At 41.4% G+C, this 13,698-nt stretch overlaps 1 protein-coding gene across 2 annotated transcripts in view; it reads left to right on the top strand.

Annotated features, from left to right (window-relative positions):
* The window catches only part of LOC104522871 (filamin-A-interacting protein 1-like), a 67,226-nt gene extending 59,983 nt beyond the window's left edge, over nt 1–7,243 (top strand). For both annotated transcript variants that reach the window (XM_010165279.1, XM_010165280.1), the window contains 2 exons: nt 4,789–4,962; nt 7,061–7,243. In XM_010165279.1, coding sequence (XP_010163581.1) covers nt 4,789–4,962; nt 7,061–7,243 — 357 coding nt within the window. The remainder of the gene's footprint in view (nt 1–4,788; nt 4,963–7,060) is intronic.
* The last annotated feature ends 6,455 nt before the right edge of the window (nt 7,244–13,698 follow it).

Raw genomic sequence — 13,698 nt, forward strand, 5'->3', positions numbered from 1 at the left:
TGTATCCAGTTCTGGTCCTCACAATTCAAGAAAGACATGGACAGGCTAGAGATGGCTCAAAGGAGGACCATGAAGGTGACCAAAGGGCTGGAGAACCTCCCCTATGAGGAAAGACTGAAGGAGTTAGATCTTTTCTTCCAGAGAAGGCTCAGAGAGGACTTAATCACAGTATTCCAGTACTTAAAGGGCAGCTACAAAGAAGATGGAGGCTCTCTCTTCATAAATAGCCACATGTTGAAGACAAAGGTACAAGTTGCACTGGGAGAGGTTTCATCTCAACATAAGAAAGAAATTTTTTACAGTGAGAACAACCAATCACAGGAACAACCTTTCCATGGATGTGATAGAGTCCCCATCACTGGAAGTTTTCAAGATATGATTTGACGTGGTGCTAGATTATCTCATCTAGGCTTCCTTTCCCATGAAAGGTTGGACTAGATGATCTTTTAAAGTCTCTTCCAACCTGGGCTGTTCTATGGTTCTGTGGTTCTATGGATTTGACGATCAGGGAGTCTCTAAGAAGGCTTTGCTACTGGAGAAAATGTGTGTGGAAAAACAGCTCTCGACATATCTAATCTTCTGTGTTTCTCAACGTGAGAGTATTTCTAAGCTGTAAAAGTGGTCTCTTCATTGATTTATCTTCTTTGCTCCTACTGTTTAGAGAATCAGGTACTTGGGGACACTTTATTGACAGAAAAGTCTGTTTATTTTCAAGAATCCTCAATCTGAGCAGCGTAGATGGAAAGTTAGCTTGGAGTTTTCTGTAGGACAATTTAATTAATGAAAAAAAATTAAAAGTAAATGTATGTATTTTCTAAATTCTGTATCTTAACTTTAAAGAGCTGCTCCGACTAAATGCAGTCTTCTAGACTTACACAAAAAAATTCCATTGTGTTAGAAGCTGTTGCAATATGTGGTCTTCTCATGCCTGAATATTCTCTCATCAGAGCACCAAAAGAACCAAACAAATTAAAGGACCTGAGAGATGGCTTTCCTGTGCCAAGCACCATGTTTCTTCTACCAAAACAGCTAAAAACTTTCCTCTGGGACTGATATACAAGTTTACTTGAATTTGAAATCTCCTCCTTGTGTTTATCCCCGGTATTATTATTTATGATAAACAGCATTATGCTTTGAGGCAAGGAAGGCACCTACAGTAGATGTCCATCAGTAGAAACAGCTTGCCAGTATGGTTCCCTCTTCTTAGCAAGGACCCCCCACTTTGAGCCTCTTGTACATCTTTCCAGGTACATGTGTTGAAGTAGCCCATGTTCCTCCACAGGATTATTCTGACTTCTTATCTGAAAATGGTCTGTATCCTGCAGTTTAATGTAACAATAGTTGTTTACTATACACTGAAAGAAAACATCCCCACGTGAGCACTCTTCTAGTTGTTTCAGTGAAAAATTAGTCATCTGGAAGAAACATGAAATCACAAGTTACAGAGGCCTGCTGTTTCAGCTCCTTCCCTCTACATTTATCCTAAGGAGTTTCAGAGAGACTAACTGGAGTTTGTGAATCCTGAGGCTGATGGAAGGTTAGGATGTCGCCTGCCCCCCTGCCACTCAAACCTAGGTTAGCTGTACTTCAAAATCTTCCTATGTTGGGGCTTGTTGCTGACCAAAGAAAAGAAAATGTCTCTCCAGTTTATTATTAGCATGAGGTCCCTTTTTTGGTCCAATGCTTCCTAGCAACCTGAGTGTCTGTTAGTTTGCTTTTCACAAACTGTTATCATAAGTCCATGGAAACAGAGTACTTGGTAAATTAGCCGATACCCTTGAAAAGATAATGATAGGAGCAATGGCCAAGCCCAGAAAAGGCAGAAGGCACCTCGCCATGCTAATGTGATCCAGATCCTGAGTGCCTGCAGAGCGTGGGTGCGCACGAAGAGGGACGTGAGCGGGGAGCTGCCTGTGCCCTGGGGATGGTGCCTCCCAGCTGTCTCTGGGGCTGGGTACCCTCCCCTTGGGCTGCAGCGAGGGGTTTTTAGGGCTGACAGCACTGCACTGTCCCCTGGAGCTAAGTATGTCACTGCTTCCTTTTAAAGACAAAGCAATGAATAAGGGTTTACTTCAAAGCTCTGAACTGAGCTTGGGCACCTTCTTTCCTGCTTGGGGTGCCAGTTCATCCATTCAGCATTACCCACTCCCCAGGTTGGCTCCCTCTGGCTCTTCAGGGACCCAAACGTGCAACTTCCAGAAACCTTTCTTAGCTAGCAAGTTATAAGCTGTTTCAGGGGCTCTCATACCCTCCTGATAAAGTTCCTCCACTTTAATCAGAGTGATGAAACACTAATGAGGCTGGAAGGGCAATATGCATGGCAGCGCACAACGGGGCAGGGGCTGGGGCCCTCCCTGGGAAGGGAGACGTTCGGTCCCTCCGTCAGCTATTACTGTATTGAATAACCATTGCAGGGGCTGGAGTCCAGCTCTTCACTCTCCCAATTCATAGTGTTAAATCACCAAGTCCGAGTTGTCCGTTTGCTCTACCTGGCCCTGTCAATGTTTATTTCTGCGAGACAGGGCCCAACTTCAACAGGAGAGAATGTTCCTGCTCTGGCAGGGGATTGGACTAGATGATCTTTCGAGGTCCCTTCCATTCCCTAACGTTCTGTGATTCTGTGAATGAACTAATCCTCCTCCCACCGCCAAATAGCCTGGGGTCCGAGGTGTGCCTGTCCCTGAGGAATGGGATGTATGGGGCCTGAAGCCTTCTGCGGTCAAGACTAAAACAAATCAAGGTTTCAGCATGCTTGGTGAGGCCCTTGGTGCATGGGGTGGAAGGGGGCTGACCCCTCATCCCACTGTTTTTGGTGCTTCCTTTGCAGAGTACTCTCCCTGAGCAAGCCTGCAGCATGGGACACCTCCTTGCAAGGCACGCACAGGGATGCCGAGTTGTTCATTGGGGCAGGATGCATATATGGCCCAAAAACTATCTCTTCCTAAAAAGGCCTAAGACATAAAATAATATAATCATAAAATGGTGATATTTATAAATACCCCAAAACGCCTGTGGTATCCTATTAGACTTTTTAAGGGCTTTTTCTTCAGTATAGAAGCATTGGCCTCACAGTAACAAAGGCACTAAGATAACTGTTATTTCCACAGGTACATAAAAAATTATATACTCTTTAACCTGTCTAAAACTTTCCTAAAATAATATTTTTCCTGTACTGAGTGGTGTATTCTCAGGATATGATGTAGTGACGTGTACAGGCTCTCTTGGCATTCCTTGGGACTAACATAATTCGCTTGTACTTTTTACATCCATGAGTGATGCACCTTTCCCACGCTCGTGCTGAAAAAACATTAGTGCCATTGCAATCTGTATTTTGCTTCTTGCAGGCTCGTGCAAAGATTTTACTTAAGGTTACAAAATGTACAGTGCAAGCTCCTACAGCTAGCTGTTTATAAACGGGCTAGTTCTCAACTGGGTGGCATGATCTTTACCTCAAGTTCATTTTTTGTTTTATTTTCATGTTACTCTATTTTATTAAAAAAAAGATTAAAGAGTCTTTACCATTTCCTTGCTGTTTTTAAAAGCAGGTGGTTTTGTAGAGCTGCGATCCCTCTGTGATATTGGGTAAAGATTTAAGATTTGCTACAGGGATAATACAGAATGCCATTATGAACACTGAAAAAGCATGAAGCACTGGTCAGTTCATAAATCCTAAACATTTGTGAGGGATTTTTCTTAAAATATCTGAACCTTTCCTTTGTCCTTAATTTGTTTCCCAAGCTCACAAGAGTTGAGTGTTTGAAGGGCAGGTGAGAGAAAAATTGGTGCCTGTACCCTTCTGCCCCCCATCCCTTTGGGCCTGTGGGCAAGATGAGAAAATCCAGGAGCTCCCTCGTGCCCATCGAAAACTTGTACCTTTTATAGCCCCACCCTGGATCATGGCCTTATAAACCTGCCCTGAAGGGCAGGCAAGTGCTCTGCCCCCATTTTTACAGGTGGCTTAACGGATGTTGGCAAGTATCATTAGAAACAGAGCTCAGGATTAAGCATTTGTCCACAGCATAACTCTAAAATGCCCCTTATTCATAGCCAGGTGGCCTTGCAGAGCAGTCTTATCATGCCCAGATGACTGCTCGTGCTGCCTGAAGCTGGAGGCTCCCACCCAGGGCATGGAGCAGGAGCTGGGACCCCTGCTCCCCTCAGCCATGGGAGTACCACTGTTCCCAGGTACGCCCCCGGCTCCAGCATCCTCAGCCCTCCTCTGCTGCCAGGAGGGTTGCTCAGCCTCTTTGGGTCTGCTGCCAGTTATGCCAGTTAGCCAGGGTCTGCAATGTTTCCAGGGTTTTGTTAAAACAAATGAAACTTAGAAAACTTTACTTTAAAAGTTACTTGAAGAGCATATTTAGTCCCAAAGTCAGGTAGGAAATATTTGATTTGAGGCTGTCTGGGAAATACTCAACCCGCTTGTGCTGCTTGTTCTACTCATCTTTTTACCATAGTCAGGGAACACCATGGTCAGTGAATAATATGAAGAGTAATGATTTTCCCTGGCCATAATTGCAACCCAGATAAAAATTCATAGCATTCAAATGAAATGTAATGGCAGGCAGGAATAGAATAATTAATGCTTACAGGGATGACATTGAGATTGCAGAGATCATGTTTATTCTGAAATCTCCCAAAGTTTTTATATTTGCATTGGCAGCCTGGCTTTCTTCTAATTTATTTTATTTTTGTGTATGAAGTCCGTATGTATGAAATGCCCCTATTTCCCCCGTTTTCACTGTTGGTTGATAGGTTGTCTTATGGTAATGATTTGCAATGTTACAGGCAAGGGAGGATGTGATCCACATGCTGAAGACAGAGAAAACCAAACCTGAAGTTTTAGAAGCTCATTATGGGTCTGCAGCTCCAGAGAACGTGCTCCGAGTGCTACATAGGGACGCCATCCTTGCCCAAGAAAAGTCTATAGGGGAAGATGTCTATGAGAAACCAATTTCAGAGGTAATAACTTCTTGATTTACATCATTATGTCTGTGCGGGGGGAATGCAAACCAGAACTTAGACTCCACATATTTTGGATGTGGGCAAAGCACACAAGAGGATAACACAGCATTTGTACAAATTACAAGAAAATAAAAGAAAAATTGAATATTCTTGTTCACTCAACTGCAGAATAAATTGCAAGTAAAGTCACTGTGTTTGAACACAAACAATAAAGAGCTTGCATGCTCCTTAGGGCTGGTGCCATTAAACGAGATCAAAATCTTTGGGTGTTACATTTCTGTTTTTTAAATTCCTTTCAATTATAGGCTCTGACCTCCATTGTTCACAGTGCTGGTAAGCACTCTGATTTTCTTGGCATACTAGACCACTATCATGTGAGTTGTTAGCAAAAGATCTTCAGAGATTGACTTTGACCATATTTATGGGATCATAAATCCATATTCATTTTACATCACCTAAGCTCTAGGACTGCAAAGTCAGTTCACTTCCTAAAGGAGACCTGTAGGACTTGGTCCCTTGCTTTAAAATCTAAGCAATAAATGAATGTAGAATAGACCTGGGAATGTCCGAGGCCAGTGTGAATGCCAAAATAAACAGCCACTGCTCATTTTTATAGTTTTGCAACAGTTCAGGGCATGGAGAAAGAGCAGGCAACAATGTACAAGATACTGTGGTACCTGTCCAAATATTCATAGTTCCTCCTATTAGAATGCTTAATTTTTTCACCAGGAATTTTGTCTATTATGGGATATCTTTATACTGTATATTCTCATTGAAGCATCTTCTGGAATTTTTGGGATGACAGTAAATAAGAAAAGCACATATTAACATGTGGGAGTATGAATGAAATACTGTCAAACAAGATTAAAAGAGTTTAGGAGAGGTTTTGTCTAAAGAAGCTGATCATTTTATCAGGAGCTCAGTGTAAAATTTTTGCCATGATTTAGGTCCACACGGAGCTACAATAGGACTGTGACAGAATTTCATAAGTGCAAAAGATCTACTCTCAAATGCTGAACCCAACCTGGCTCCTTTATAAAACGCAATGACTGTGTTACTTTGTCTACCGTGGTCAACTTCTGAAGAGCAAATCTCTGTGGTCCTCCTGCTCTCTTATTGCCTTCCCTCAGTTTGCTGAGGCACCCTGTGAAACAGCAACGACCCAGTGCAGCCAGGGCCAAGGAAGATGTGATTTGAACAGGGTGAGGGCTGGGGATGGGCAGAGTAGGCTCCGCCAGCTGCCATGCCTGGGGCAGGCAAGCAGAGGAGTGCCAGGGCTGTGGGCTGCTTCAGCAGGGAGGAGGATGGAGTTTGTCATCTGCTCCCAAGAAACAGTGAAAGGAGCAACATGAATAGCTGTGGTGGCTTCAGAGTGCCCTGGCAACATTTTTGACACACCTCCCTGGCCTTAGAATTTGTTTGAATAATAATTGACATATTAAATTAACAATAAAAAACCCCAAATTGGAAGACAAAAAAGGTGAAGTGTTGCTAATAGACAGAAATTTCTGTCAAAAAACAGCCTGAACGGAAAACCCTAATGCTTTTAATGAATTTTATTTGGTAATGTAAAACTGAATCTATGCTGAATCTAAATAGTTTAGACTTTTTATCTTGGCAGTCCTACAGGTGTGTTGAAGGTGCATAACTCAAATTTCAGCCTTGAGATTTCACCTTACACTCCACATGTGGGTGTCTAGTCCCCATACAGGTGTGTGAACTCAGGCTTCCAGTGTCTGAGGGCCTGTAACCTGCCCTGGCATTTGCCACAGCTTTTCCCATGTGAAATGAGGAAAGCGCGCACAGCACTTCATCACTGCACTGCAACAATATTATTTGTTACCCTAAAACTAAGTGAACTTCTGTCCTTTGTGTATCTGAGAACCATGCAAATGTTTATTGCAAACACATCGTCCAAAGAAATCATTACTTTTACAGGACAGTTACTCTTTTTCCTAGTCGCTGCTTTATGTAAAGCCCAAGACATAAAATTATGGGACTCACATTTACCAAACACAACATTGTTGGTTAATAAATCAGATTAAGTAAGCAAGGAGACCTTTTAAACAGTCTGTTCTTCTTTCCTACAATCCAGCTGGACAGACTTGAAGAAAAACAGAGAGAGACGTATCGGCGCATGTTGGAACAGCTCCTGTTGGCAGAAAAGTGCCATCGCCGCACAGTTTATGAGCTAGAAAATGAGAAACATAAACATACAGATTACATGAACAAGAGCGATGACTTTACCAACCTCTTGGAACAAGAGCGAGAGAGGTGAGTACCTGAGGTGGTGCAAAGAGTATCTCCCGTATCCCAGTGCTTGTTGGTTAAGCAGTGACATGGTCCAGTATTTTCTGTGTTTAAATGACACTAAACTCATGTGTAAACTATTTGTAAATGTTGGTCCTCTCATGTTATTAGCAAGTACTAATATTACTGTGCAAGTCTAGAGCTGGAGGAATACCATTGAATGTCCCTGTAGTGTGCACTTGAGTTAAGAAATGAATTTGTTTTGAATTATTCATGCCCATTTTGGGTTCACCTCCTGGTAGCTTTTGATCAGATGTTATTTAAGTTGGCTAAGTTTGGGGCTGGTTTGCTTAGCTAAGTGCTGCATTTTGTGAAGGACAGGGCAGTATTTGGCACAGCGGGAGGACAGGATAAGGAAAACCACAATACATGTTAGGATACTGGCACACAAGTGGTAGGGACTTTGCCATGCCCTTTGCATTTAGGCTTGCAAAGTCATAAACCATTTGCATTATTTTTCATATTTTTTGAAGACGCATGCCTCAGGCAAGCTCTATTTTCCCCTGGAAGAAAGTATTTTCATGTTTTATAAAATGTGCTTGGCCTGTGATGGACTATATGCAGTATTTATCTCACAGGCTCATACACTACAGGTTTTTTTCAAGTGTTTGTCCTCCTTGTGCCTGTAATTTGTTCTCCGAGTCTCCAAGAAAAGAAAAAGCACCTACCTTAGGTGAAGAATGAGTGCTTGGTAACAGCCTTAGTTTTTCAACATAAAATTTTCATGCTCATACCAAACTGATTGAAATCAATCCACAATGTTTTTTGCTTTTTTTTTTAAAAAAAAAAAATGCTCTCAGAAAAATACTTAAGGCAAGTTCAAAGAAGAAATGCTTTTGAGAAAACCACAGTCTGGTGGCAGACATTTGCAAAAAGCCAGGAGCTAAATTGTTTAGTGTATTTCCTGAGCTCAGTTCAGCTCCAGCTTTGAGTAGGTGGCACATGAGCTACAGTGACCATATTTCCTGGTTTAATAGCTGCTGTTTTTCTGTCTCTCTGTTTTCCTGGGTTGATTGGCAAACTTTAAAGGACAAAGCTGCTTATGCATCTTAGCAATTTGATTATCTTAGCAGAAAATAAAAAAAAATTCTTGTATTTCCAAGTAAGGAGCAATTTCACATCTGATTCTCATAGATGGTATTTTTTCTCTGTGCTGTATATCTGTGTACATGTGGACATGCAGGCAACTAAAATGCTACAAAAGTAAAAGTGCTACTAAAATACCATTTACATTTACTTTACATTTTATATTAATTTTAATTTGGCAAGTGCTGGTTGCTGCCACTTTTATGCCTAAGATTATGACCTGTTTTGAACTGACTTCCTTCAATTAATTGATTAAAAAGCTTTGTGTCTCGCATTACTACTGCTGAGATATCAAGTCCCATCTCTGTGGGCATTTTCTCATACGCTTCCTGCTCTTTCATGTGTTTTAAACTTGAGTTTTTCTGCCTTCTACATTTTTTGGAAAACCAGCAATAAAAAAAGGAGAATTTGAGTTTGAACTTCTATTGAAAGCAGATCTTTAAGAGCAACTAAATCCACTGGCTTTAGTCACCAGTGCCTCTGTACTGGTGGCTGTGGGGGAAGAACTGCTGTGCTGAAGCCCTTTTGGTTTATGTTGAGAGAAACAAGAAACCTGATGTTTGCTATTTCATCCACTTTGTTTGTCTAAGGCACTAATGAGAAAATTTGTTTCAAGTTTAGTCGTGACCAAGCAGAGAGAATATGGCATGTAGCTAAACATAGAAAACCAAGCGTGCACGTCTGTCCCTCTTCAGAGTCCTCCCAGAACACTTGCAGAGCAGATTATCAAAACCAGGATGATCTGGAAACCACTTATTAGTGTATAGTCTTAAATGATCTCAACTCCTCATCGTTGTTTGCTGAGTGCACATGAAACTGAGGCTGCACCCACATCTTTGTAGGTATTAAAAACTGAAAGTAGTATTGCTTGAGGGCTATATTAATGGAGAAAGACAGGGTGATGGGATGAATTCTCAGGAAAGCCCCACAGTGGCAATCAGCAATAGATTTTTGTCAAAAAGAAAGAGTTTGTAATAGAAAGATTAAGTTGCAATAGGTTGAAACATAGAAAAAAAAAAACCCACTTAATCTGTATATTAGAACAGAGAACTGGCCTGCCCAAAGGCATTTCTCAGGATCTTGCCTCAGCATTCTTGTTTTATAAATACCACTATATATATAATTTATTTTACTGTGGTGCTTTGAGGCCTGAGGGTTATTTTATTAAGAGCTAAACAGACTTGCAGTCTCCATTAAAAAGAAAAGGGACACAGAGGTGAACTTTGCCCGTCAGCCACTCTGCTGCACTCACAGTTATAATATTAATGAGAGAGGGTGAGCCAGAGGAAGAACAGTCCTGTGGGACAGCCATCTCAGCAGTCTGGTACAATGAGAGCAGTAATAATTTCTGTCCTCACAGTATTTCACCAATCTTTCCTAACTATTGATGTCTACATCAACTTTTAGAGGCCACATCTGCTTTTGCTGTCCTGTGAAAATTTGAACAAGATAAAAAGGGAAATTCTTTAAGAGCAGAAATATGCCTCTGTTCTAATGTATTTCTAGCACTCTCCTAATGTATTTACTTTGGAGTATTTTTTTGCATGCACTTTCATACATTATCTCTAATCCATCCACAATAACATGATACGAAAGCAAACAGTCCCTATGAGGAACTAATTATTAGGTCAGCCTTGCACAGGAAGGAAGTAACAGGAATACGTGATCTGTCAAGAGTAATTATGCATGAGAAGTATAAAAAAGAAAAAACTGGGCACAGAGATATTCAAAATGTAGACAGTGAGTAGGAGTAAATGAAGAAAGCTGGAAGGCCTGACTGTTGGTGTTGGCTCTGCAGCACCAAGTGCAACTAAGTAGTAGAAAGGTTGTGGAAACAGTTGACATGTCACAGGAAGAGTAGTGACAACCATTTGCTAGAAGGAGAGGAAAGAAATCTGGTACTTTTAGTGGAAGGTGCTTCTACAGGCATGGTGGCTGAAGTGTTTTTCTACTTTCCCTATAGTACACTATAATCATATCCAAAGATGGGAATATTTTGAAAGTTAGGGACAATATTTTATATTTTTACCGTTCAACCAAAATTCCCCCTTATCATGCTTGCCCACTTCAGCCACTGTTCCTGTACCATCAAGTTGTCCTTTGGCACCTCCTATCCCTGTGAGTGCAAAAGCAGCCATCTTCCTCCTGAGGAGGCTGAGGAGTAAGGAGAAATGCTCAGAGACCTTTGGTGGCAGACGGTGGGGTAAGTCTATGGTCAGGCAGGTGGAGAATGAGGGGTCTGACTAGAGCTGTATTGACAATGTAGCTTGCAGTGGACACCTTGAGAGCAGGAGATCACGCAGCAAGAGCTGCAATGATAAAGTTGGTTCTCCCAGCACAGGCAGCCTCCTGGTCTTCAGCCACGCTTTGGGCAGCAAGCTGATGGCCTGAGCTCGGGCAGTGACTGAGCTGGCTGCAGCTAAACCAGCTATTGTCACTTCCCTACCCCAAAAAGCTCCTATGTAAAGACTGGCTTAACATTAAGTGGTACTTGGTTATTCTCTTCTCTGCCTAGTCCCAGCCCTCTCACCTTTTTAGGGAACTGTAGGAAGGAAAAAAAGAAAGAATAAAATAAATCTCTAGGATTGAGTATAAACTTTTTGATTTGATAAGCAGGGCTTTTTTGTCTGGTGTAAAGGAGGAGAGCTCTGCATAACCTCGGCACTGCTTCAACCTCTCTGTTGACCTAAGAGATGAAATTTAAAATCCTGATGTTTTTAGAGGTGCTAATCTCTGAACAATTTGTCTTTTACTCTTCTTTTAATCCAGTTTGTTGACAGCACATTTTGCTGCTATTAAAAGCACCGGAAAGCTCCCATTGATTTTAATGGTTCAGGCTTGTGGTGAGGACCACTGAGCCAGTCCTGCAGGACGGATGGCAGAAATAACCTGAAAGCCTTAAAAAATGGGAGGAGGAGGGAGTTTCTTTCATATGCACGGGACATGGTTTGTCAAATAGAGGGTGTGATGTAGCAGAAAGGCTTTGTTGGAGCTCGTTAAGGGAGATCTGTGCAGTGGCTTTGTGAGTTATTTGATCATTTCCAGCATGATCCCTGAGACTGCTGAGACTTCTACCCCACCACACGACGTGTCAGTAAATACACACTCAGTATCTAATGTAAGTATTGTCTGTCTGAAAGTGTCGATATTATGTTTAGTCACATTTTATTGTAAGGCTTCATTGAAGTGATGAGGATTTAAAATTTGTTCTTGCTTGCCTTGCCACAGCTTCGAATTATTCTTTACAACCATAGCAGCAGTGTTCTCCCAGCGCACTGAAGCATTTAGCATTTTCCTCAAAGGCAAGGCTGAGGATTCAGTCTGTACTTCCTAAGCAATGCCCTGCTAAATCTGGTTTTAGTTAAACCCTCTTTTTGAAGTACATGGCCATAATTAGATCTGCTTAGAGGAGACAGCAGGACTGTGACCCCAGATCTTTCGTCCACAAAGTTTCCTTTCAGTCTTCGAGTAAAATTGTCTCCTCTCTGCCTCCCCCATTGCAGCACCCCTAGAAAGGAATGCACTGGCAAGTCCCTCGGCGGTCTGTGATAATACATTCCTCTCGGCTTCGGTCATCCTGGCACCGAGATGCTCTTGGCTGCTCTGCTGGTGATGTAATTCTGGGCCCGCATCACCTGCAAAGAAAACTGATCCGTGAGCAATAAAGCACACAGCCGTCTTGAAACAAAAATGGGAGTGTTGATATGAGCAAGTTTTTTAAATCTTTTTTTTTTTCCCCCTTTTTGCATTTCTTCTTTTATTACCAAAGCTCCCCTTCTCCCTTTTCCCACGAGACGGCAGCACCAAGCCTTTCACTAGGCAGTGCTTGCCTTTTTGTTTCCCTTTATTTCATGGACCCAAACAAGTGTAAAGGCTGGAGCGTGACATAGCTTGGAGATTTTGTGTGCATTACCTTTCCAGTTTGCATTTTCTCTTGATTTTTATTGAGATTGTAAAATAAAGAAGCTGGCAGGAAGACAGCAGGGCAGAGTATCCATCAATTACTTGTTTAGAGGACAATCAAGCCAAAAGTATGAACTGTTCAAGTTAATAAGTATATGTGATTTACCAGTTTAAGGCTGAATTCTGTGGTAAGAATAGCCTCATACAGAGATATTGGGGTGAGGAGTAAACATATAGCACAGATTTTGGTGGTGATTCCTTTAAAGTCTGGAAATTAAGTTACTTTACAGAAGATTTTTGCTATTTTTTTTCCTCTGAGAGTTCCTTGCCATTTGTACTCTGGCTTTTTTCTCATATAGTGATTATTTCTGTGTCCTGGTTTCCAAATTGTGTCCCAAAAAAAGGAAAAGCTAGCCTGATGGGACTGTGGGAATTCACCATTGCCTACAGTAATTACTCATCTTACCACTACTGGCTCTAGTAGAGCACTGAGTCACTCTATCTACTTTTCAGTAAGTGCATCTCTAAACTTTTAATCTTATAATGTAGAAGACAAGGGCAACAGTACAGTTTTTATTATTTTCTTTTAGGCTGACATGCTATTGGTATGGTTTTGAAACACTGGCTATTTTCTGTCAATGTAATATATTCACAGGATCACAGATCACAAATTCTGCGGTAGTCTATTAAAAGAAATAAATGAAAAACCTGGCAATGACAAATACAATTTCTGCACAGTTAAGTAAATCTGAAGGTCATCCATTTTTTAGGTCCTGTTTTACAGCTCTAGCTGACTGCAAGGCAGCGACTGCTCAAATTTTATGTTTTAACTAATGAATCTGCTCCCAAGTTCCAACAAAACAGCTCCAAAGGTAATTTTAAAATGAGAGAACAAATGACCACATTGGACCGTGGAGAAACAATATGAAAGTATTGTGAGACTTACACAACGTGAGGCTTGCCATGAGCTGGGACTAATCCAAATCCATCTCTTCACACTTGGATAGTCCTCAAAACCATCCAATGTTTCAGTCACTTCTGGGATTATATAAAATGGCATCATGTGTTGTTTCAGCTATTCTTCCAAAATTATTTCTAAGTAGGCATCAGCTTCACAGCCCTTGAGAGAGAATTATTATACAAAACTATATGTAGTTCATTATTCCTAGCAAGTTTGCTTGCTAAAATCATCAATTCAAATGCTCCCAGGGTCAGATGGGGGGAAAAAATTACTTCATTCAAAATCTACTCACGAACCCAAACTCTGTCCAGGGTGCAATAGGTAACAATTTTAACATTTAAGGGGCCTTTGGCATGTTTCAGAGTTATTATACTACTGAAATAAATATCAGTTCACAGCTCTACTGAGGCCATCTTTTTAAGTTGTCATTTTTTTAGGCAAAGAAAACAAGAACTGAATCAGGGTCATGTAGG

This window comes from Antrostomus carolinensis, unplaced genomic scaffold (assembly GCF_000700745.2).
Source record: "Antrostomus carolinensis isolate BGI_N321 unplaced genomic scaffold, ASM70074v2 scaffold1893, whole genome shotgun sequence".
In the NCBI taxonomy this organism is placed as follows: Eukaryota; Metazoa; Chordata; class Aves; order Caprimulgiformes; family Caprimulgidae; genus Antrostomus; species Antrostomus carolinensis.